Genomic DNA, 26178 nt, shown 5'->3' on the forward strand with positions numbered 1-26178 from the left:
AACAGAAGAGCCGAGTATATATATTTTAAATTATTCTTAACCCACACCTGTGACGTCATGCTATTGTCAAATCGCTCCATTATTTTGCACGAATGGCGCGATGGGTACACAACTATTCACCCATTGTGCAAACTGGTGAAACTGTCATTACAAAGTTAAAGAAAAGTAAGAGTAAATGACGCCATAGACCATAGACCACAAGTTAGAACTATGCATGTATTACAAAATGATCGTAAAGACTTTCCACAAGTTAGCGAACAGCTACATTGTTAAATTATTATTTAGCTGAGATGTTAAAAATGTAACTTATGTACAACAGTCATTTAAGCAGGCTTTTTCTCAGATAAATCAATTTAATTTAACCAGTAGGCCTACTCTCTTAAATTAATTCAAACTGCTTAATTTATCATACACAAACATGGTAAGTGAGTAAGCTCCCTCAACATTAAGTTTGCAAAGATACTTATTTCAATATCATTATAAAATTTGTTAAGCAAGGTTTTACATTATGTCAGAAATAATCTTAAACTACAGTCTTGTACGGTAGGTCACTTCTTTTATCTTAACCTTTTGGGTTTTTTGTAGACCGAGCAAGTCGGCTACAACATCATCCGTGTCGTAGTCACTTTCTATCACTTGACTAAATTTACTTTGAGTCAAAAAACAATCATTTTTCTGCTGCCACTTTCGCTCCCGATAAATGATGCCACATACTGTCGAAGGAACGAGCGTATTTCCTGAATGTTGGTCTTCGTCCATATACCATGTTCACGCACCACCAGTGGTGTTCACTGGAGTGAAAAAGCTTACATAATACATGCAAACAATTGACTTAAAAATTAAACAATATCGCGCCATTCGTGCAAAATAATGGAGCGATTTTAACAATAGCATGACGTCACAGGTGTGGGTTAAGTCGCACTAATGCCCCCGGTGAACGCGCGATTCGTGGGTACGAATGGCCCTCATACTCACAAATGGCCCGCACCTCGGGCATTATCCTATACATAATGTCCAACTCTTTTATATTACACCGCGTTGAGACAATTATGTTCTTAAACAGAAGAACAGGTAGACATACATGTGATTATAGCCTTTTGACCAATAGCTTAAAGACACTGGACACCTTTGGTAATTGTCATAGACCAGTCTTCTCACTTTCAACTCAACAGATGCATTTAAATAACAAACCTGTGAAAATTTGAACTCAATTGGTCGTTGAAGTTGCGAGATAATAATGGAAGAAACACCCTTGTCACACAAGTTGTGTGATTCAGATGCTCGATTTCGAGACCTCAGCCGAGGTCTCAGATCCAATTCAAATATTTCAGTGAGAAATTATTTATTTCTCAAAAACTACTTTACTTTCGAGGGAGCCATTCCTCACATGGTTATTTACTTTCAACAGCTCTCCATTGCTCGTTACCAAGTACATTTTTATGCTAACAATTATTTTGTGTATTACCAATAGTGTCCAATGCCTTAAAACTGTCTGAATATTGATTAATTACAGATTATTCTGAATGTGGTTATAATGGCGGTCCAAAAAACGCAGTACGATCCAAGGGAAGAATATCAGGTGGAGATAATGCACCATTATATCAATGGCCCTGGCAAGTTGCCATCTACAAAGAAGAATTCGGTCAGGTACATTCTAACTTAGAGTCCAGAAACTGGATATCTTACAATAACAAGAAAGGTCCAGCCACAGTTGTTTAAAGTTCTCCATAAGAAGTGGCCTTTTAGTTCATTAAACCAACATCAGTGACAAGACTAGATACAAATTATAACTTCCTGACTATGGCATGTTAAGCACTTAATAACTAGACATAATTGCATTTGGGCACAAATACGTAGCTGTTTCGTTAATAAAATTTTCAAATTTCTCAACTGAATTTAAATTTTGCTTGTATTTAAAGCAGTTTGACCAATCCAGTCTATTTAAAAAAATTAATTTGATTATACCATGTTCAGTTTGCAATTCATGAGTTAAGGGGCCAAAATGAAATAAATTCATAACAAATCATGTGTTGATTCAACATGACAGCATTCCACAATTTAAAAAAAATTGGCAACATCTAAAAACCTACAAAGTTTAAACACGATCCCATCTTTACTTCGAGAGTTACACGACTTCAAAAAGTGCACCTTTAATGTCACGTCACGTGACCCACGAATGACATATTAATCTGAAACTTCCCACATATGATAACTGCGGGGCAGTAAACGTGTGTGTAAATTTTGAAGTGATTACACAAAACTTCACCACACACATCTTCAAAAAGTCCATTTTAAAGAGTTGCAACCTGCCAGTAGAGGGCGCTATTGTGACGTCAACAATTTTATTTTTTTTAACTGCCCACCCTTGCCAGCACTAACATCATTATAAGCAAGTTAATAACTTTTGCCACTTTTGAACTGCAAGGCACCTCTGGTGTTGACCGGAAGTAGAGGTCATGTGAGGTCACGCACATGAATAAATAAAGACCTAATTTTATCCCTACCCAGTCCCTCAAACAGAAACCTACGGTCTCTTGTGGCTGATTTGATACGAATTTTTAAATATAGGTTTTCCTGGTCAATTTCAACAAAAATCCATTCATTTTAACTCCTGGCTCATTCACTTTCTTTTTGAAAATGAATGCACTTTGAATCAGCATTCAAGAGTCAAAAAGAGTTATTCAATTTCAACAGTTAAGCATTCACTGGTCAAATAAAATCGTTCAATTTCATTGGGCCGCAAGACTCATTCAATTTCGTTTAAGCCAGCAGCAAGAGCTGGTCAACCATTCAATTTCATTAATGGGCAAACATTTACCAAATGTTTGCTTTCAAATTCAAATTCTATGTTATGTGCTTATACTCATTCGTTGCTGCCTATAATAAAGGCAGATACTTTCAGGGAAAACTCATTTCTACACTGGTTTGACGTTTAAGCCCAACGGTTTTGAATGTAAAATGGCTGCCCATGATCGGTACAGAGCAAGATAACAATGAGATTAATTTGTTTTCAAATTTAATAACGACCCCTTATTATTTTAAGCTTTTTGTTTCCTTAAAATAATTTGTTTACTTCTAATTTGACATGTTCGGACATTAGCGGAACAAAGACAACAAACAACATAAATACCAGTGCAACAAAATCTCATGGCTAAAGCAAAAGGTTCTCATTTCTAAGTTATCGGACACAGGCTTTAACTTTAAGGGTAACAAAGCAAAAGGAACAATTATAAAAAAATTAAAAAAAATAAAAATATTTAAATATACGGTAAAGTGCATGGAAACACCTCTTTACAAAGGACAACTTATGTGTTAGTAAAGGAGCTTAAATTTCCAGTTTACTCATAAAGCCATAACTCATCTTTAATTTGAATGCAAAGAAGTTGAAATTTGTTGCACATTAATGAAAAAGAAAACTCAAACTAGCAGCAAAATCATTTTTGCTTCGGTGAGTCCTAATTTGAATGCATCAATTGTAAATAGGTAGTAGAAATTCAACTTAAGAATGGTCAAAGTGTAGTCTTGAATTACTATAAATGAAATAGAATGACTGAAGCGAATCTGAACGCGAAAAATGCAATGGTGTGTGCACGAAAACCAGTGCATTAAGAGCTAAAAAGAAACCCTAGTTTGAGAGGATTAGGGGAAAATGTGTGAATTTGAATGCATGTTTAATAATGAAATTGAATGATTTTTTGCTGAAATTTGCCAGGAAAACCTATATTTAAAATAGTGTTTTTTTAAGATGACATCACGTGCCAGGTGATGACATCATAATGACATCCTTGTTTTGTGATGATCATTGCACTATTGCCTTTCATCACTGAAAGTTTTATTGCTTTTTAGGAACCATGCAAAAGGCCGCGAAGAACAACTTGTACATTCTTTCAATGACTTCCTGTCTTTTGACAGACAAATTATAAAAAATTGTTTTTAAAACTTTAACGAAAATAAGAGCTGTTTCGCTGTGCTGCGCTACAAAACAGCTAATAACACCGGTAGCTACTGGCACAAAGGAAAATGGGATCTTTCTTTAATACTCTGATTGTAGCGCAATTAGCACGCAAAGGGGAGGGGGTGGGGAGTGGGGAGGTGGTCTTTATGAAAACTGCTGACGGAAGCTTCTTCTGATGTTAAAGGCACTGGACAGATGTTTGGTAATTGTCAAAGACCAGTAGTCTCATTTGGTTTATCCTCACATACATTGTACATGAAGGCATAAATTTACAAATCTGTGAACATTTGGGCTCATTTGGTCATCAAAGTTGCAAGAATATAATTAAAGAAAAACACACTTGTTGCACAATTTTTTAAAGCTTTTTCAGATGGTTTTTGAAGTTCAGTTCTGGTGACAAAGCCAACATAATGGGGTATGAACATAATGTGACAATATTAATGGTTCTTATGATTAATTGAGCCTCCATGAGCTCTGTAAATTATATGCAGTAAAATGTGAGATGCTTTGAAAACACTGGAACAGTGTTACCTGTAGGCTTACTTATGTATCAATCCTAATTATGCATACTGCCAATTGTGAAAATGTTTCAATCTGAGTAATTAGCTGTTTCGTAGCGAAGCGCAGCGAAACAGCTCTTGTTTTTGTTAAAGTTTATTTTATTATTAGCTGTTTCGTAGCGAAGCGCAGCGAAACAGCTCTTGTTTTTGTTAAAGTTTTTTTTAGCTGTTTCGTAGCGAAGCGCAGCGAAACAGCTCTTGTTTTTGTTAAAGTTTTTTTTAGCTGTTTCGTAGCGAAGCGCAGCGAAACAGCTCTTGTTTTTGTTAAAGTTTTTTTAGCTGTTTCGTAGCGAAGCGCAGCGAAACAGCTCTTGTTTTTGTTAAAGTTTTTTTTAGCTGTTTCGTAGCGAAGCGCAGCGAAACAGCTCTTGTTTTTGTTAAAGTTTTTTTTAGCTGTTTCGTAGCGAAGCGCAGCGAAACAGCTCTTGTTTTTGTTAAAGTTTTTTTTAGCTGTTTCGTAGCGAAGCGCAGCGAAACAGCTCTTGTTTTTGTTAAAGTTTTTTTAGCTGTTTCGTAGCGAAGCACAGCGAAACAGCTCTTGTTTTTGTTAAAGTTTTTTTTAGCTGTTTCGTAGCGAAGCGCAGCGAAACAGCTCTTGTTTTTGTTAAAGTTATTTTAGCTGTTTCGTAGCGAAGCGCAGCGAAACAGCTCTTGTTTTTGTTAAAGTTTTTTTTAGCTGTTTCGTAGCGAAGCGCAGCGAAACAGCTCTTGTTTTTGTTAAAGTTTTTTTTAGCTGTTTCGTAGCGAAGCGCAGCGAAACAGCTCTTGTTTTTGTTAAAGTTTTTTTTAGCTGTTTCGTAGCGAAGCGCAGCGAAACAGCTCTTGTTTTTGTTAAAGTTTTTTTAGCTGTTTCGTAGCGAAGCACAGCGAAACAGCTCTTGTTTTTGTTAAAGTTTTTTTTAGCTGTTTCGTAGCGAAGCGCAGCGAAACAGCTCTTGTTTTTGTTAAAGTTTTTTTTAGCTGTTTCGTAGCGAAGCGCAGCGAAACAGCTCTTGTTTTTGTTAAAGTTTTTTTAGCTGTTTCGTAGCAAAGCGCAGCGAAACAGCTCTTGTTTTTGTTAAAGTTTTTTTAGCTGTTTCGTAGCAAAGCGCAGCGAAACAGCTCTTGTTTTTGTTAAAGTTTTTTTAGCTGTTTCGTAGCAAAGCGCAGCGAAACAGCTCTTGTTTTTGTTAAAGTTTTTTAGCTGTTTCGTAGCGAAGCGCAGCGAAACAGCTCTTGTTTTGGTTAAAGTTTTTTTTATTATTGTTTTTTTTTTTTTTTTTTTTTTGTATTTGTCTGATTCAGTGCTCGCAATTTTTTGCATAGTTCCCAAAAAACAATTGCAATGAAACTTTCAGGGATTGAAGGTTATGGTATAATAATGGTCCTAAAGCAAGGATGTCATGATGACGTCATCAGCGGTCACGTGACGTCATCTTAAAGGTGTTTTATGTTAAATGTTTGAAAATCTCTATCAAATCAGCCACAAGAGACCGTAGGTTTCTGTTTGCGGGATTGGGGAGGGATAAATTAGGTCTTCATTTTGTTTTGTGTGCGTGACCTCACATGACCTCTACTTCCGGTCGAAACCGGAAGTGGCCCTCTAATTCAAAATTGGCAAAAGATATGAAGTTGCTTTTAACGATGTTAGTGCCTGGCAAGAGTGGGCAGTTCAAAAAAACACCAATGACGTCACAAAATGCAACAGCGCCCTCTAGCGGCAGGTTGAAAACTCGTCAAAATGGACTTTTTGAAGATGTCTGTGGAGAAGTTTTTTGTAATCGCTTTAAATTTTACACACACGTTTACTGTCGGGCGGGCATCATATTGGTGAAGTTTCAGACCAATGGCGTCGTGGGGGTCACGTGACGCGGCCTTAAAGGTGCACTATTTGAACTAATATAACTCTTGAAGTAATAATGCGATCATGTTGAAACTTAGTAGGTTGTTAGATATTGATAAGTTCTTGTGAATTTTGAAATGACGTCATGATGACGTCATCACGTGATTTTTTATGATTTTTTCAATTTTTGCACCTTTAACACATAAATTGCTATCTGAACATGGTCTAATCCAAATAAGTTTTTTATTTATGCCACATTGGGCAATTTGCTTTGAATACCCAACATATTTAAAACTCAGTTGAGAAATTTGAAAATGTTATTGACGAAACAGCTCTGCATTTGTGCACAAATGCAATTTAGCTCTAGTTTATTATTTTTTTTATTTGTCTGTTTCAGTACTCGCAATTTTTTGCATAGTTCCTAAAGAGCAATTGCAATGAAACTTTCAGGGATTGAAGGTTATGGTGTAATAATGATCCTAAAGCAAGGATGTCATGATGACGTCATCAGCGGTCACGTGACGTCACCTTAAAGGTGTTTTATGTTAAATGTTTGAAAATCTCTATCAAATCAGCCACAAGAGACCGTAGGTTTCTGTTTGCGGGATTGGGGAGGGATAAATTAGGTCTTCATTTTGTTTCGTGTGCGTGACCTCACATGACCTCTACTTCCGGTCGAAACCGGAAGTGGCCCTCTAATTCAAAATTGGCAAAAGATATGAAGTTGCTTTTAACGATGTTAGTGCCTGGCAAGTGTGGGCAGTTCAAAAAAATACCAATGACGTCAAAAAATGCAACAGCGCCCTCTAGCGGCAGGTTGAAAACTCTTCAAAATGGACTTTTTGAAGATGTGTGTGGTGAAGTTTTTTGTAATCACTTCAAATTTTACACACACGTTGACTGTTAGGCAGCCATCATATGTGTGAAGTTTCAGATCAATGACGTCATCGGGGGTCACGTGACGCGGCATTAAAGGTGCACTTTTTGAACTAATATAACTCCCTAAGTAATTATGCGATCATGTTGAAACTTAATAGGATGTTGGATATTGACAAGTTCTTAGGAAATGTGAAATGACGTCATGATGACGTCATCACAAGATTTTTTATGATTTTTTATGATTTTTGCACCTTTAACACATAAATTGCTATCTGAACATGGTATAATCCAAAATATTTATGTATTGCCACATTGGGCAAATTGGTTTGAATAACCAACAAATTTAAAACTCTGTTGAGAAATTTGAAAATTTTAATGACGAAACAGCTCTGCATTTGTGCACAAATGCAATTTAGCTCTAGTTAGCTGTTTCGTAGCGAAGCGCAGCGAAACAGCTCTTGTTTTTGTTAAAGTTGTTTTTATTATTTTTTTTTTATTTGTCTGTTTCAGTACACACAATTTTTTGCATAGTTCCTAAAGAGCAATTGCAATGAAACTTTCAGGGATCGAAGGCTATGGTGCAATGACGATCCTAAAGCAGTGATGTCATGATGACGTCATCAGCGGTCACGTGACGTCATCTAAAAGGAGTTTATGTTAAATGTTTGAAAATCTATATCAAATCAGCCAAAAGAGACAGTAGGTTTCTGTTTGCGGGATTGGGTAGGGATAAATTGGGTCTTCATTTTGTTTTGTGTGCGTGACCTCACATGACCTCTACTTCCGGTCGAAACGGGCCAAAAACGGAAGTGTCCAGTAACTCAAAAGTGGCAAAAGTTATGAAGTTGCTTTCCAAGGGAGGAAGTGTATAGCAAGGGTGGGCAGTTAAAAAAAAAATATCGATGACGTCACAAATTGCAACAGCGCCCTCTAGCGGCAGGTTGAAAACGCTTCAAAATGGACCTTTTGAAGATGTCTGTGGTGAAGTTTTTTGTAATCACTTTAAATTTTACACACATGTTAACGGTCAGGCAGCCATCATATGTGTTAAATTTCAGATCAATGACGTCATCGGGGGTCACGTGCACTTTTTGAACTAATATAACTCCCTAAGTAATTATGCGATCATGTTGAAACTTTGTAGGTTGTTGGATATTGACAAGTTCTTGTAAAATTTGAAATGACGTCATGATGACGTCATAATATGATTTTTTATGATTTTTTTTCAATTTTTGCACCTTTAACACATAAATTGCTATCTGAACATGGTATTATCCAAAAATTTATTTTATTTATGCCACATTGGGCAAATTGCTTTGAATACCCAACAAATTTAAAACTCAGTTGAGAAATTTGAAATTTCTATTGACGAAACAGCTCTGCATTTGTGCACAAATGCAATTTAGCTCTAGTTTTATTATTTTTTTTATTTGTCTGTTTCAGTACTCGCAATTTTTTGCATAGTTCCTAAAGAGCAATTGCAATGAAACTTTCAGGGATTGAAGGTTATGGTGCAATGATGATCCTAAAGCAATGATGTCATGATGACGTCATCACCGGTCACGTGACGTCATCTTAAAGGTGTTTTATGTTAAATGTTTGAAAATCTCTATCAAATCAGCCACAAGAGACCGTAGGTTTCTGTTTGCGGGATTGGGGAGGGATAAATTAGGTCTTCATTTTGTTTCGTGTGCGTGACCTCACATGACCTCTACTTCCGGTCGAAACCGGAAGTGGCCCTCTAATTCAAAATTGGCAAAATATATGAAGTTGCTTTTAACGATGTTAGTGCCTGGCAAGTGTGGGCAGTTCAAAAAAAAATACCAATGACGTCAAAAAATGCAACAGCGCCCTCTAGCGGCAGGTTGAAAACTCGTCAAAATGGACTTTTTGAAGATGTGTGTGGTGAAGTTTTTTGTAATCACTTCAAATTTTACACACACGTTGACTGTTAGGCAGCCATCATATGTGTGAAGTTTCAGATCAATGACGTCATCGGGGGTCACGTGACGCGGCATTAAAGGTGCACTTTTTGAACTAATATAACTCCCTAAGTAATTATGCGATCATGTTGAAACTTAATAGGATGTTGGATATTGACAAGTTCTTGGGAAATGTGAAATGACGTCATGATGACGTCATCACAAGATTTTTTATGATTTTTTATGATTTTTGCACCTTTAACACATAAATTGCTATCTGAACATGGTATAATCCAAAATATTTATGTATTGCCACATTGGGCAAATTGGTTTGAATAACCAACAAATTTAAAACTCTGTTGAGAAATTTGAAAATTTTAATGACGAAACAGCTCTGCATTTGTGCACAAATGCAATTTAGCTCTAGTTAGCTGTTTCGTAGCGAAGCGCAGCGAAACAGCTCTTGTTTTTGTTAAAGTTGTTTTTATTATTTTTTTTTTATTTGTCTGTTTCAGTACACACAATTTTTTGCATAGTTCCTAAAGAGCAATTGCAATGAAACTTTCAGGGATCGAAGGCTATGGTGCAATGACGATCCTAAAGCAGTGATGTCATGATGACGTCATCAGCGGTCACGTGACGTCATCTAAAAGGAGTTTATGTTAAATGTTTGAAAATCTATATCAAATCAGCCAAAAGAGACAGTAGGTTTCTGTTTGCGGGATTGGGTAGGGATAAATTGGGTCTTCATTTTGTTTTGTGTGCGTGACCTCACATGACCTCTACTTCCGGTCGAAACGGGCCAAAAACGGAAGTGTCCAGTAACTCAAAAGTGGCAAAAGTTATGAAGTTGCTTTCCAAGGGAGGAAGTGTATAGCAAGGGTGGGCAGTTAAAAAAAAAATATCGATGACGTCACAAATTGCAACAGCGCCCTCTAGCGGCAGGTTGAAAACGCTTCAAAATGGACTTTTTGAAGATGTCTGTGGTGAAGTTTTTTGTAATCACTTTAAATTTTACACACATGTTAACGGTCAGGCAGCCATCATATGTGTTAAATTTCAGATCAATGACGTCATCGGGGTCACGTGCACTTTTTGAACTAATATAACTCCCTAAGTAATTATGCGATCATGTTGAAACTTTGTAGGTTGTTGGATATTGACAAGTTCTTGTAAAATTTGAAATGACGTTATGATGACGTCATAATATGATTTTTTATGATTTTTTTTCAATTTTTGCACCTTTAACACAAAAATTGCTATCTGAACATGGTATTATCCAAAAATTTATTTTATTTATGCCACATTGGGCAAATTGCTTTGAATAACCCAACAAATTTAAAACTCAGTTGAGAAATTTGAAATTTCTATTGACGAAACAGCTCTGCATTTGTGCACAAATGCAATTTAGCTCTAGTTTTATTATTTTTTTTATTTGTCTGTTTCAGTACTCGCAATTTTTTGCATAGTTCCTAAAGAGCAATTGCAATGAAACTTTCAGGGATTGAAGGTTATGGTGCAATGATGATCCTAAAGCATTGATGTCATGATGACGTCATCACCGGTCACGTGACGTCATCTTAAAGGTGTTTTATGTTAAATGTTTGAAAATTTATAACAAATCAGCCACAAGAGACCGTAGGTTTCTGTTTGCGGGATTGGGGAGGGATAAATTAGGTCTTCATTTTGTTTTGTGTGCGTGACCTCACATGACCTCTACTTCCGGTCGAAACCGGAAGTGGCCCTCTAATTCAAAATTGGCAAAAGATATGAAGTTGCTTTTAACGATGTTAGTGCCTGGCAAGAGTGGGCAGTTCAAAAAAAATACCAATGACGTCACAAAATGCAACAGCGCCCTCTAGCGGCAGGTTGAAAACTTGTCAAAATGGACTTTTTGAAGATGTGTGTGGTGAAGTATTTTGTAATCACTTCAAATTTTACACACACGTTAACTGTCAGGCAGTCATCATATGTGTGAAGTTTCAGATCAATGACGTCATCGGGGATCACGTGACGCGGCCTTAAAGGTGCCCTTTTTGAACTAATATAATTCCCTAAGTAATTATGCCATCATGTTGAAACTTGGTAGGTTGTTGGATATTGACAAGTTCTTGTGAAATATGAAATGACGTCATGATGACGTCATCACATTATTTTTTATGATTTTTTTCATTTTTGCACCTTTAAGTCATAAAATGCTATCTGAACATGGTATAATCCAAAATATTTTTTTTAAATAGGCTGGATTGGTCATAACTACTTTGATGCAAAGATAACTTCAAATTAAGTGGGAAAAATTTGAAAATGTTCGTAACGAAACAGCTTTGCATTTGTGCACAAATGCAATTTAGCTCTTTAGTTGTTAAAGTTTTTTGTATTATTTTTTTTTTATTTGTCTGTTTCAGTACTCGCAATTTTTTGCATAGTTCCTAAAGAGCAATTGCAATGAAACTTTCAGGGATGGAAGGTAATGATACAATGATGATCATAAAGCAAAGATGTCATGATGACGTCATCAGCGGTCATGTGACGTCATCTTAAAGGTGTTTTTTGTTAAATGTTTGAAAATCTATATCAAATCAGCCAAAAAAGACTGTAGGTTTTTGTTTGCGGGATTGGGTAGGGATAGTATAGGTCTTCATTTTGTTTTGTGTGCGTGACCTCACATGACCTCTACTTCCGGTCGTAATGGGCCAAAAACGGAAGTGCCCTGTAACTCAAAAGTGGTAAAAGTTATTGAGTTGCTTTTCACGGGCGTAAGTGTCTAGCAAGGGTGGGTAGTTAAAAAAAAATATTGATGACGTCACAAATTGCAACAGCGCCCTCTAGCGGCAGGTTGAAAACTCTTCAAAATGGACTTTTTGAAGATGTCTGTGGTGAAGTTTTTTGTAATCACTTCAAATTTTACACACATGTTTACGGTCAGGCAGCCATCATATGTGTGAAGTTTCAGATTTATGACGTCATCGGGGGTCACGTGACTTGGCCTCAAAGGTGCACTTTTTTGAACTAATATAACTCCCTAAGTAATTATGCGATCATGTTGAAACTTGGTAGATTGTTGGATATTGAAAAGTTCTTGTGAAATGTGAAATGACGTTATGATGACGTCAACACATGATTTTTTATGATTTTTTCAATTTTTGCACCTTTAACACATAAATTGCTATCTGAATATGGTTTAATCCAAATTTTTTTTATTTTATTTATGCCACATTGGGCAAATTGCTTTGAATACCCAACAAATTTAAAACTCAGTTGAGAAATTTGAATTTTTTGTTGACGAAACAGCTCTGCATTTGTGCACAAATGCAATTTAGCTCTAGTTATTGTTTTATTTTATTTGTCTGTTTCAGTACTCGCAATTTTTTGCATAGTTCCCAAAGAGCAATTGCAATGAAACTTTCAGGGATTGAAGGTTATGGTGCAATAATGATCCTAAGGCAAGGATGTCATGATGACGTCATCACTGGTCACGTGACGTCATCTTAAAGGTGTTTTATGTTAAATGTTTGAAAATCTATATCACATCAGCCAAACGAGACCGTAGGTTTCTGTTTGCGGGATGTGGTAGGGATAAACTAGGTCTTCATTTTGTTTTGTGTGCGTGACCTCACATGACCTCTACTTCCGGTTGAAACGGGCAAAAAACGGAAGTGCCCTGTAACTCAAAAGTGGTAAAAGTTATGAAGTTGCTTTCCAGGACTTAAGTGTCTAGCAAGGGTGGGCAGTTCAAAAAAATATTGATGACGTCACAAAATGCAACAGCGCCCTCTAGCGGCAGGTTGAAAACTTGTCAAAATGGACTTTTTGAAGATGTGTGTGGTGAAGTTTTTTGTAATCACTTCAAATTTTACACACACGTTAACTGTCAGGCAGCCATTATATGTGTGAAGTTTCAGATCAATGACGTCATCGGGGATCACGTGACGCGGCCTTAAAGGTGCACTTTTTTAACTAATATAATTTCCTAAGTAATTATGCGATCATGTTGAAACTTGGTAGGTTGTTGGATATTGACAAGTTCTTGTAAAAAGCGAAATGACGTCATGATGACGTCATCACATTATTTTTTATGATTTTTTTCATTTTTATACCTAAAATAAAATGCTATCTGAACATGGTATAATCCAAAATATTGTTTTAAATAGGCTGGATTGGTCATAACTACTTTGATGCTAAGATAACTTCAAATTAAGTGGACAAAAAAAATGAAAATTTTCTTAACGAAACAGCTCTGCATTTGTGCACAAATGCAATTATGTCTAGTTTATATTTGTTTTTATATTGCAGAAAACATTCTTCTGTGGTGGCACCATCATTGCTCCAAATTGGGTTCTTACTGCAGCTCATTGCCTGGAAGGCAAGCCTTGGGATATCATAAGGGTGTATACAGGTAGATAAAAAGACCATTGGCTGTACTGGTCAATTTTGACCCCATGGGGATATTTTCAAAGGCTTATCAATTTAAATCCTAATAACAGTCTTAATTTGTTATTTGAACTGACTGTGTGTTTTCCTCTAATATCAAGGGCCACTAAAATAATGATAACAATGGACAAAGCAGCTAGTTTAAACTGTTTTGCATAACACGTTCGTTGGCTCACACATGCACCCACAAGGTTTAACATACTGTATATGCAGACCACATGAAATGATTTGCAGGTCTGTTTAAAATGATTTGCAGAGTTCTCTTTGGAATTGCTCTGTATCACTGTGACTGCAGGGTTCTGTATTTTAATTGCTCTGTATCACTGTGACTGCAGGGTTCTGTATTTAAATTGCTCTGTATCACTGTGACTGCATGGTTCTCTATTTTGAACTGCTCTGTATCACTGTGACTGCAGGGTTCTCTATTTGAATTGCTCTGTACCACTGTGATTGCAGGGTTCTGTATTTGAATTGCTCTGTATCACTGTGACTGCAGGGTCCTGTATTTGAATTGCTCTGTACCACTGTGACTGCAGGGTTCTCTATTTGAATTGCTCTGTATCACTGTGACTGCAAGGTCCTGTATTTGAATTGCTCTGTATCACTGTGACTGCAGGGTTCTCTATTTGAATTGCTCTGTATCACTGTGACTGCAGGGTTCTGTATTTGAATTGCTCTGTATCACTGTGACTGCATGGTTCTCTATTTGATTTGCTCTGTATCACTGTGACTGCAGGGTTCTGTATTTGAATTGCTCTGTATCACTGTGACTGCATGGTTCTCTATTTGAATTGCTCTGTATCACTGTGACTGCAGGGTTCTCTATTTGAATTGCTCTGTATCACTGAGACTGCAGGGTCCTGTATTTGAATTGCTCTGTGTGACTGTGACTGCATGGTTCTGTATTTGAATTGCTCTGTATCACTGTGACTGCATGTTTCTCCATTTGAATTGCTCTGTATCACTGTGACTGCAGGGTTCTGTATTTGAACTGCTCTGTATCACTGTGACTGCATGGTTCTCTATTTGAACTGCTCACTGTGACTGCAGGGTTCTCTATTTGAATTGCTCTGTATCACTGTGACTGCAGGGTTCTCTATTTGAATTGCTCTGTATCACTGTGAATGCAGGGTTCTGTATTTGAATTGCTTTGTATCACTGTGACTGCAGGGTTCTGTATTTGAATTGCTCGGTATCACTGTGACTGCAGGGTTCTGTACTTGAATTGCTCTGTATCACTGTGACTGCATGGTTCTGTATTTGAATTGCTTTGTATCACTGTGACTGCAGGGTTCTGTATTTGAATTGCTCGGTATCACTGTGACTGCAGGGTTCTGTACTTGAATTGCTCTGTATCACTGTGACTGCAGGGTTCTCTATTTGAATTGCTTTGTATCACTGTGACTGCAGGGTTCTGTATTTGAATTGCTTTGTATCACTGTGACTGCATGGTTCTCTATTTGAACTGCTCTGTATCACTGTGAATAGAGGGTTCTCTATTTGAATTGCTCTGTATCACTGTGACTGCAGGGTTCTGTATTTGAATTGCTCTGTATCACTGTGACTGCAGGGTTCTGTATTTGAATTGCTCTGTATCACTGTGACTGCAGGGTTCTCTATTTGAATTGCTTTGTATCAGTGTGACTGCAAGGTTCTCTATTTGAACTGCTCTGTATCACGGTGACTGCATGTTTCTCTATTTGAATTGCTCTGTATCACTGTGACTGCAAGGTTCTCTATTTGAACTGCTCTGTATCACTGTGACTGCATGGTTCTCTATTTGAATTGCTCTGTATCACTGTGACTGCAGGGTTCTCTATTTGAATTGCTCTGTACCACTGTGACTGCAGGGTTATGTATTTGAATTGCTCTGTATCACTGTGACTGCAGGGTTCTCTATTTGAATTGCTCTGTATCACTGTGACTGCATGGTTCTCTATTTGAACTGCTCTGTATCACTGTGACTGCAGGGTTCTCTATTTGAATTGCTCTGTATCACTCTGACTGCAGGGTTCTCTATTTGAATTGCTCTGTATCACTGTGACTGCAGGGTTCTGTATTTGAATTGCTTTGTATCACTGTAACTGCAGGGTTCTGTATTTGAATTGCTCTGTATCACTGTGACTGCAGGGTTCTGTATTTGAATTGCTCTGTATCACTGTGACTGCAGGGTTCTCTATTTGAATTGCTCTGTATCAGTGTGACTGCAGGGTTCTCTACTTGAATTGCTCTGTATCACTGTGACTGCAGGGTTATGTATTTGAATTGCTCTGTATCACTGTGACTGCATGGTTCTTTTTTTTTTAATTGCTCTGTATCACTGTGACTGCAGGGTTCTTTACTTGAATTGCTTTGTACCACTGTGACTGCAGGGTTCTGTATTTGAATTGCTTTGTATCACTGTGACTGCATGGAATTGCTCTGTATCACTGTGAATGCAGGGTTCTGTATTTGAATTGCTCTTTATCACTGTGACTGCATGGTTCTGTATTTGAATTGCTCTGTATCACTGTGACTGCATGTTTCTCTATGTGAATTGCTCTGTATCACTGTGACTGCATGGTTCTTTATTTGAATTGCTCTGTATCACTGTGACTGCATGGTTCTCTTGAACTGCACAGTATCCTACAAGTGTTTTGTATGCAGTGAAGCAATGAGAAACACTTTAGTCCACCAGGTTTTACTGCTGGTTACTTAAATGATGATTTCTTTGCTTAGGTGTCAATGACAGGAGTTCAATCCGAGCTGATAACCCAGCATATGAAGTTGATGGTGAAGACTCTTATAAAGTGCATGAAAATTTCCAACCAAGTTCTTTAGCTAATGATATAGCGCTTCTGAGATTGAGTGGTAATTCTACACTCGGCCCAAAAGTAAGGACTATCTGTGTGCCACAAGCAGATACGACAGGTAAGCTCAATAACCTTTTATCGCATGAGATTCAAACCCTCAGCACAGTCTGTCCAATAGACCTTTATCACGGTGCAGCCATCTTGAATTGCTCCCATTGATACAAAGATTACCAAACTGAGGCTAGAAGAACAAAATAGCCTGATCCTATTTGCATTTATTAACATTCGTTATTGTTATTCGATATGAGGAACATGACCAAGATGAAGGCAGCATGATTAACTAAAACCTTAATGGTTAGTTGAGATGCATTATAAAGCAATTTATTGATCAAAAAATACTTTCCCTAATTTTCAAAATAAAAGCATTTCCACCAAAATAAGAATTAAAGAAAATTTAGTTTTGTTATTTGAATGTTTAGTTGCATAAAATTGGTATGTTTGCTGTTGTTTTTCTTCTTTTGTTAGAGGAATCCCTATACACACCGCGTGGTGAAGCTCCATATGTGACAGGCTGGGGTGTGACAGAACCATATGACATATCTCTTATAAAAGACTCTAACAAGTGTGACTACAGCCATGACGAAACTTCCACAAATCGCCTCCAACAACTTCAAATTCCTGTAGTCACCAATGAAGAATGTAAAAGAAGTTTGAGAGATAAAGCTTACCTTTGTAGTAGTGAATTGGATTTCAAAGAAAATGTATCATTTTGTGCTGGCTATTCAGCGGGTGGCCAGGATGCATGCGAAGGGGACTCTGGGGGACCAGTCGTGAGGGAACTATTATTGAGTGATGGGACTAAACGATGGGTACAAATAGGTATTGTCAGCTGGGGTGAAGGATGTGGACAGGAAGGCAGATATGGATTTTACACAAAGCTTTCCAAATACATTAACTGGATCCACCAACATGTTGGAAATTCCATTTCATTTGATATAAACAACTGAACTTGAACATACACATTACCCCCTCCCAATCCCCATTCACTTGAGGTATTACTGCTTCATTATTGCACTTTCATGAATGGGGTAACACCACATGAGACGGGAGAAGCTGACATTTTGATACAATACCAGTACTCTATCAATCAAAATGTGAATTTCTGAAACAAGTTGTTCATAGTTTAATTGTATGTAAACATCACCCTTCGAGCTATGTCAAAATTACAACGACAGATTATTAATTCCTATGACGTTTTATAAATGTCTGTAAATGTACCAGGTCAAAACACAGTGGTGGAGCTTAATGGATCAGTCTGTTAAATGAAATCATTTGTTTTAAAGTTGTGTGGATTATGAGTCCAAGGCCCTCTATGACAGTGGTCAAGTTGTTAGACTACAGGACTTGCAATTACAAGGTTATGGGTTCAAATCCCCAGCTAACTGCTGATTTAACAATGTCTAGAAAAAATAATTGTCGTCTAGTTGCTGAATCACAATTTCTTGATTTGTGCAATTCATAAATGTTAAATTTGCATCAGGGATGAAGAATATTAATTTTATTTTGGTTTTTACCCATACATGTGTGTTAGCACTGTATACTCAGTACTTTCCTGAGTCCTGTGAAAAAGTATAACACAGGCATATTACTCGCTCGGAATTCAAACCCACGACCCTTGCAATTCCAGAGCAGTGTCTTACCAACCTGGTAGCTAGAGGCAGTTCCAATGCTATGTTTTGGCAGTGGGTACTGCAAAGGTATTTAATAGGTGTTAGATTCGCATCTGGGATAAAGAATATTTATTTGGGTTTTTACCCATACACCTCCGTGTGAATTAGCACTGTATACTCAGTACTTCCCAGAGTCAGGTGATATATCGTTGCAGTACCCGCTGATTGGAACTGCCTCTAGCTACCGGGCTATCACGGTAGTCTCGTTGGTGAGACACTACTCTAAAAATTGTAAGGGTCATGGGTTCGAATCCCACCCGAGTAATATGCCTGTAATATTTTGTCACAGGACTCAGGAAAATACTGAGTATACAGTGCTAACACACATCGGTGTATGGGTAAAACCAAAATTAATACTCGAAGTTCATGACAATCTGTAATCCAGATGAACATGTATTTAATCAGAATTGAAGTTTACTATCAATGTACACATGTATATTGATATAAGAGTTTGGGCACAACCACTATCCATAGGTTTTTGTAACAACATTGTAGCTCTGTAAATAAACATTTCATAAAACAGTTTTGTCTATTTTATGTACATACAAAATTAATTTTTATTGTTTGGCTATTTTTACATCTAATGATCATGTACCTTTTCCAAAGTTGGGTGAGTGAGGTCACAGACTCACAGATTGCGTTTACATTTCTTAACATCTTTGTGAAGTGGTTCATCTAGTTCCATACTTTGAGTGTCATCCACAACATTCTGAAAGCAAATAGTTTGATAACATTTTTTTTTGTTTTTAAACAGTGTTTAAATTATGCACAACTAAGGGAATAAAAGGATAGTGACGAGTTCTTAAACTGCGGTTTAAAACTGGCAGGGTCGTGGCTGTGCCATAAAGGCCCAATCCTTTGCTGTCAACAAGTACTGCAACAGTTTCATCAAATTAATTCAAAGTTGTAAGTTTCTTCAACCTAAGTGTGAAAAGGTTCAAACATTTGGAACAAAAATAAAGAGGGGCTGTACTGTACTAACGGGAAAAAAGGTAGCAACGAGTTCTTAAACGGCCGTTTAAATCGGCATGGTCATTGCCGTGTGATAAAGGCCCGAGCCAAAGGCAAGGGCCATTCGGCCACAACCCTGCAAGGTTTTTAAACAGCAGTTTAAGAACGAGTCACTACTCTTTTATTCCCTTAGTACAGTATTCCTTTAGTACAGTACAGTACTAAGTATAATTAGTAGTAATAGTAGTAGTAGGCATAAACTTCACACTTTTGCAGAAAAATTTGAAAATGATGAAATAAATTTGACAAAAGATCAACGTTTAGTGCGAACTTTTTATTAAAGTTTTACACTGACAAAATAGGGACACCGCCAATATAGGGCTAGATAGCTCAGTTGGTAGATCGCCGGCACGTTAATCCGGAGGTCGTTGGTTCGAATCCCACTCTAGTCAATTCTTAGTCTTGGTTCCAAGACCATTGGTGTTGCGCGGTCACACACAACCAACGTTCCGATCTATGCACGGCAAAAACTGTACACGCTTTGTAATGACCGAACGCTAGCGGGCGCTCTGTTTCTCTGATTTTCGGATCTCTGTCACCATGATCTCACTTGGTGAAATCATAATCAGAGAAACAGAGCGCCCGCAATTTTTGAGGTATTTAAAACTTGATGGCGACGTGTTGGCGGCGCTCTGAACTTGTTGTCGGCTTGTTGTCGGCTTTTAGGAGGACCCCGCCGCTATGATGCACGCGTAATCTTTTAACCTCGGGTCCATATTGTGCAAGCGCAAACAGAGAGACAGCTTTTGTCGCATGCGGTTAGGAAATCTGTGGCGGTACCAGACCTTTGACGTTTGATCTTCTGTTCGTTGTAACTCCTTGTGTATTATTTCTCCATGATCTCACTATGCATAAAATAACAAACCTGTGAAATGTTTAGCTCAATTTGGTCATCGAAGTTGCGAGATAATAATAATAAAAAAAAAACAAATAAGAATAGATAAGAAAAAACACTCTGGCCACACGAAGTTGTGTGCTTTCAGATTCTTGATTTCGAGACCTCAAACTCTAGACTTGAGGTCTCGAAATCAAATTTGTAGAAAATAACTTCTTTCTCGAAAACTGCGTCACTTCAGAGGGAGCCGTTTTTCACAATGTTTTATATAAACCTCTCACCATTGCTCACTTAATTACCAAGTGAGGTATTATGCAAATAATTACTTTGAGTAGTTACCAATAGTGTCCACTGCCTTTAACGTAAACGTGAGCGTAAATAAAATATTATTTTTGTTCTTCTTTAAATAATGATATCAAATCTGTATTGTTTTTCTCAGTAGACCTACATTATCGAAATAATATCGATCAAAACCTATCGAATTGATCAATAACACATTGCCCTATCACGATCAGTTTTCAGTACGTATTCTTAATATCCTTACAATATTAGCATATCTTTAAAATACTCAAATACAGAGCTTCGGGGGGAGTAGGTTGTGTAGAATGAACAGCTGTATGCAAAATGTTAAACCAGAAGCAGGTGGAAGTCAGACCCGGGGTTCAAGTAGACTTGATTCAAGTCCCGTTCTCGTATATTGGGTTTTGTGATATTAGGCAATTGGACTGAAAATAGAAGAATTCTCGCGAGATTGGGATTTGAATCAAGTCTATGGTTCAAGATATGGAAAAACAGTCGCTTCCTCGTGAAGGACTATGCCAGGAAACGACCTTCATGCGAAGCTTGCCTCGGAAGAGAAGAGGTAGTGGGGATTCCTCTCAATTTCCCATTTCACAGACGGAACAAACATCTGTCCAGCTCCGTTGATTTCCTGAGTTGCAGACAACAATTAAGTGTACCTGGTGGCTTATCGATACCTACCGGTACCTACACATAAATGATAATGGACAGCTTATAGTTAGGCGTCACTTTCAAGTCCTTCGGCAGCAAGTCAAAAAAAGTATAAAGGTACAAAAAGGGACACAATTTGATATCGGAATCCTTACAAGAATTTATTTAATATTTTGTAGTTAACTACCACCTATCATTTGTGGGTTTTATAGGGACGTACCCTTAAAGGCAGTGGACACTATTGGTAATTGCCAAAGACTAGCCTTCACAGTTGGTGTATCTCAACATATGCATAAAATAACAAACCTGTGAAAATTTGAGCTCAATTGGTCGTCGAAGTTGCGAGATAATAATGAAAAAACACCTTTGTCCCACGAAGTTGTGTACTTTCAGATGCTTGATTTCGATACCTCGAGTTCTAAATCTGAGGTCTCGAAATCAAATTCGTTGAAAATTACTTCTTTCTCGAAAACTACGTCACTTCAGAGAGAGCCCTTTCTCACAATGTTTTATTTCTATCAACCTCTCCCATTACTCGTTACCAAGTAAGGGTTTTTTTTTATGCTGATAATTATTTTGAGTAATTACCAATAGTTTCCACTGCCTTTAAGCTATTATAGATAATAACTTTATCGAACCTACAAAATAAGCAATGTAAAATTTAACCTTGGGCTCAAGCCGATTCAAAACGGACTAGTATCTTCGAGCTGTGTGAACTGATCTTAAAGTCAGGGTTTATGAAAACTCAAGGTACTGCTGAAGACTCGAGTCACACATTCACAGAGTGCATTTATCTACTTTGCCTATACCCACGCATCCGCTTTGACACATGAACACGGAACTACATTTTTTCCTCCCACTTTTTGGATTCGCGGTAGTGCGTGGCTTGCATAAGCTTGATAGGTTTATTTATAGCCAGTGAAATCAAATGTTAACATGAGCGTGGGCTCCTCGGCAGGCACAAGGGTTTGCTCCATACCGCGGAAAGTGTTTTTCGTTCAAGGTAAGTTAATTTGATTGGTACTCGTTTTGAGCCGAACGTTAAACGGCATGAGACAATATTGCATGTATTGGTAATTACTCAAAATGATTGTTAGCATAAAAACTTACATGGTAACAAGTAATTGAGAGGTTGATGGTATAAAAGTTTTATTAAAACATTGTGAGAAACGGCTCCCTCGGAGATAACGTGGTTTTCGAGAAAGAAGTAATTTTACACGAATTAGATTTAGATCTCATATTTAGATTTTGAGGTCTCGAAATCCAGCATCTGAAAGCACACAACTTCGTGTGACCAGGGTGTTTTTCTTTCATTATTAACTCGCAACTTCAACCGATCAATTGAGGACAAATTTTCACAGGTTTGTTATTTTTATATACACCAAGTGAGAAGACTGGTCTTATTTTGGATTATTGCCAAAGGAAAATCAATGGCCTGCGAAAGAATCAGCCAGGGTCGAAACGTTATGCCACTATCTATTGTTTGCATTTATTTGTTTCCACTAATACCATCGGTCCATTTGGTTGCTATTATAAGTTAAATTCCATTTTCTCACTTCTGATTATTATTACATTACGTGACAATACCACGAAATCGAGTGTGTGTGACAATACTAGAAATCTAGTGTGTGCGACTCAAACCATGAATTCAATATTTAAAATCGTTTGTAACAGAGGCAGATAACTTTAGAAAAAAACTATATAGGTGATGTTTTTATTGTTTGTTGGGGGGGGGGGGGGGGGGTGGGGGGTGTTGGTGGTGTTTAAGTGTTTTTTGTACATGGGAGGGGTGTTTGTTTGTTTGTTTATTTTCAATTTTATTTGTTTCGTCACTAATACTATTTGAAGTACATAGTTTTTGACAGTATTTATACAGTATATAAAAACCTGCGTGTTTACAAATAATGTTAAGCATATATTGGCCTGGGTTTTCTTCAGTGCTAATTTACATAAAGAGAAAGCAAAGCAATGAAAGTTGGTCCATCCGACACGATGATACAGTTAAAGGCACTGGACACTATTTGTACATATTCAAAATAATTGTTAGCATAAGAACTTACTTGGTAACAAGCAATGGAAAGCTGTTGACCGTATACAACATTGTGAGAAACGGCTCCCTCTGAAGTAACATAGTTTTCGAGAAAGAAGTGATTTTTTATTGAAATATTTGAATTTGATTTGAGACCTCAGAGTAAGATTTGGAGGTCCCGAAACCAGGCATCTGAAAGGGTGTGACAAGGTTGTGACAAGGGTGTTTTTCTTCCATTATTATCTCGCAACTTCGACAACCAATTGAGTTCAATATTTCACAGGTTTGTTATTTTGTACATATGTTGAGACACACCAAGTGAGAAGACGTTGACAATTACCAAAGGTAAACAATTACTTCTTTCTCGAGAACTACATTACTTCAGATGGAGCCGTTTCTCACAATATCGGTAATTGTCAAAGACTAGTCTCCACAGTTTGTGTTTTTCAACATCTGCATAAAATAACAAACCTGTGAAAATTTGAGTTTAATCGGTCGTCGAAGTTGCGAGATAATTACGAAAGAAAAAAACACCCTTGTCACACGAAGTTGTGTGCTTTCAATTGCTTGATTTCGAGCAATTGATATTTTTGATTTTATCGAGCTCGGCTCTTTAACCTCTCTCTTCGATTAGGAGAGATTCCACTAGCTAGGAAAGCAGCCAAGGTGGTCCCCATTCCCAAACCTGGGAATAATTCTGATATTTGTAATTATCGTCCTATTTCCATCTGCTCTGCTGTAGGTAAGGTTTTAGAACGTATGGTTGCTAATCGACTTTCTGACCAATTATTCACTTTTAAACTTTTGTCTGATGCCCAACATGGCTTTTTACCTGGTCGTTCATGTACTACAAAGTCTCTAGATTATTTCATGACTGGTCAGCTGCCCTGGACAAGCATCAGCCACCTATAGTTGATGCTATATTCTTGGACTGGGCTCGTGCTTTTAACAAGGTGCCCCACAACAGGCTCATCAGCAAATTACATAACTATGGTATTTGTGGATCTCTGCATAACTGGTTTCATTCTTTTCTTTCTTTTCGTAAACAACGTGTTATTTTTCAAGGTTCAGTTTCGGATTGGTGTGAGGTTTCCTCTGGGGTTCCTCAAGGTTCAATTTTAGCTCCTCTCCTTTTTAATATATTTGTTAATGATTCGCCCGGCATTATTTCCCCCTCAGTTGCTCAATATGCGGACGATACTATCATTTACCGTATTATAACAGCCCTCAGGATTCCCTCGCTCTCAAAGAAGATCTGAACAATTTCATTTTATGGAGTATGGATAATAATATGTCGCTGAATGCCAAAAAATGTAAAACTATGCACATAACCCGCAGTCGTCGTCCAATTGATTGTTCTTATTTCTTGGGCAATAATCAACTGGAGTTGATTGGTTAACCAATTTAAATACCTTGGGGTTACAAACTCTAATTACTTATCTTGGGGTCCCCACATTAAGAACATGTTGCCAAAGGCTCTAGAATATCTGATTTCATTAGACGCACTGTTCTAAAAAGTAAGACCTAAAGTCTAACTGCCCTATATATACCTCGCGGTATACTAAACCTCAAAGACACAAACCGTTGAGAAAAAGAGTATCACTGTTCTTAGTGTGCTAGAATGAGTGTGACGACTAGTTATATAAGATCTAGACATTGTACATACTCGGCACGAAAGGAAGAAAAATAAAAAATATACGAAGCTAAGTTTTGGCCATTATGAAAAGTGTTTGGGGGGATAAAGGGGAAATGATTTTAGATCGCGTAATTAGGCTAACGACATAAAGCCTGACAAACTACACGAAACCTGAGGCTCTGAGGGATATTTTAGAAAAGGGAATTAGTTGAAAAGACAATTTATAAAAGGGGGAGGGGGGTTTGGGTGGGTTAGGTTATAAAAGGAATTTTGAAAAAAAGAAAAAATAACTTGAAAGACAACTTATAAAAGGGGGGAGGGGGGGGTGGGGTGGGTTAGGTTATAGAATAATATTTTAGAAAAGGGAAATAATTTAAAAGACAAATTATAAAAGGGGAAAAGGGGGGGGGTAGGGGGGGGGGGTTAATTTGTAGTTAGTATGTTAAGCCGGCAACAAAGTACTTAAGAGTCAGTTCAGGTAAATAGTTGACATAGTTGCTCACGGTCAAAAAATGAATTTTTTTTATACTTTGTTGGTGGAAGGGCCTTGGGGTGCAAGTAAACAAAATTGCATTTTCAATTCTATATATAGCCCGTTGCCATGGTTACGGCTCATTTTGTTTTTTGGCCATTTTAGGCCGATTTTGGGGTTTGAAAAACTGGTTTTTAGCTCATATTTACAACTCCACCCCACCAAAACGCAATATTATTTCAAAAAACCTTTTATATCACTACAAAGTATCATCCTTGGCCTTCTTTGAGATAAAAAATTATTGCTTTAAATATCACCCTTGTGCTATTTTTGCATCATGCATTACAGTATGTTTTTAGCACTTGCAAAATCGACATTTTTGGACCCCAAAATGTCAACTTGCCAGGGGTCTCAGAAAATTTTCCTTTCGTCTGTGATTAGGGCCAACATTGGTCTTTCCATATCTGGTGTCAAAAACTTGGGCAATTGTATCCTGTTGGGCCAGTACTGCCTCAAAACTAGACTTTTTTTCCCCAAAACATGAAAAATGCCTTTTTAAGGGTCTTTTCACATAATATCGACATACGTGTCCATGGTAAAAGAAAAGGAATATTTTTCTTATACTTTGTGGATGGTAGGGACTTGGGGTGCAAATAAACAACATTAACATTTCAAATCATAATATAACACGTTGCCATGGTAACTGTTCATTTGTGTTTAGGCCACTTTGGGCCGATTTTGGGGTATGAAAAACTGTTTTTTTAAGCTAATATTTACAACTCCACCCCACCAAAAAACAAAAATATTTCATAAAACCTTTTACATCACTACAAAGTATCATCCTTGGCTTTACTTGAGACAAAAAAATATTGCTAACAATTTCACCCTTGTTCTATTTTAAGAACGTGCATTACAGTATGTTTTTAGAGCTTGCAAAATCAACATTTTTACCAAATTTTTTGCCCGCAAAATTCAATTTTTCAGGGGTCTCAGAATATTTTCCTTTCGGTTTTGATCAGGGCCATAATTTGTCATTTTATTTCTGGTAAGAAAAACTCGGGCAATTGTATCCTGATGTAACAGAACTGTCTCAAAAATAGACCCTTTTCCCCGAAAACATAGAGAAATGCATTTTGAAATATTTGCTTCATTT

At 37.3% G+C, this 26178-nt stretch overlaps 2 protein-coding genes across 3 annotated transcripts in view; both read left to right on the plus strand.

Annotated features, from left to right (window-relative positions):
- LOC139948327 (complement C2-like) overlaps positions 1-18692 on the plus strand; it is a 36523-nt gene extending 17831 nt beyond the window's left edge. Inside the window, exons 14-17 of the mRNA XM_071946458.1 lie at positions 1514-1647; positions 13432-13534; positions 16288-16479; positions 16887-18692. Coding sequence (XP_071802559.1) covers positions 1514-1647; positions 13432-13534; positions 16288-16479; positions 16887-17368 — 911 coding nt within the window. The 3' untranslated portion in view covers positions 17369-18692. The remainder of the gene's footprint in view (positions 1-1513; positions 1648-13431; positions 13535-16287; positions 16480-16886) is intronic.
- A 3075-nt stretch (positions 18693-21767) lies between these two features.
- Positions 21768-26178, plus strand: part of LOC139948328 (complement C2-like) — a 90261-nt gene continuing 85850 nt past the window's right edge. Inside the window, exon 1 of one of the 2 annotated variants that reach the window (XM_071946460.1) lies at positions 21768-21891. Coding sequence is in view for 1 of the 2 variants with exons in the window: in XM_071946459.1 (XP_071802560.1) it covers positions 21825-21891 (67 nt within the window). In the remaining variant the exon portion in view is untranslated. The remainder of the gene's footprint in view (positions 21892-26178) is intronic. The other variant, XM_071946459.1, reaches the window with a different exon arrangement.

Source organism: Asterias amurensis, chromosome 15 (assembly GCF_032118995.1).
Source record: "Asterias amurensis chromosome 15, ASM3211899v1".
NCBI lineage: Eukaryota > Metazoa > Echinodermata > Asteroidea > Forcipulatida > Asteriidae > Asterias > Asterias amurensis.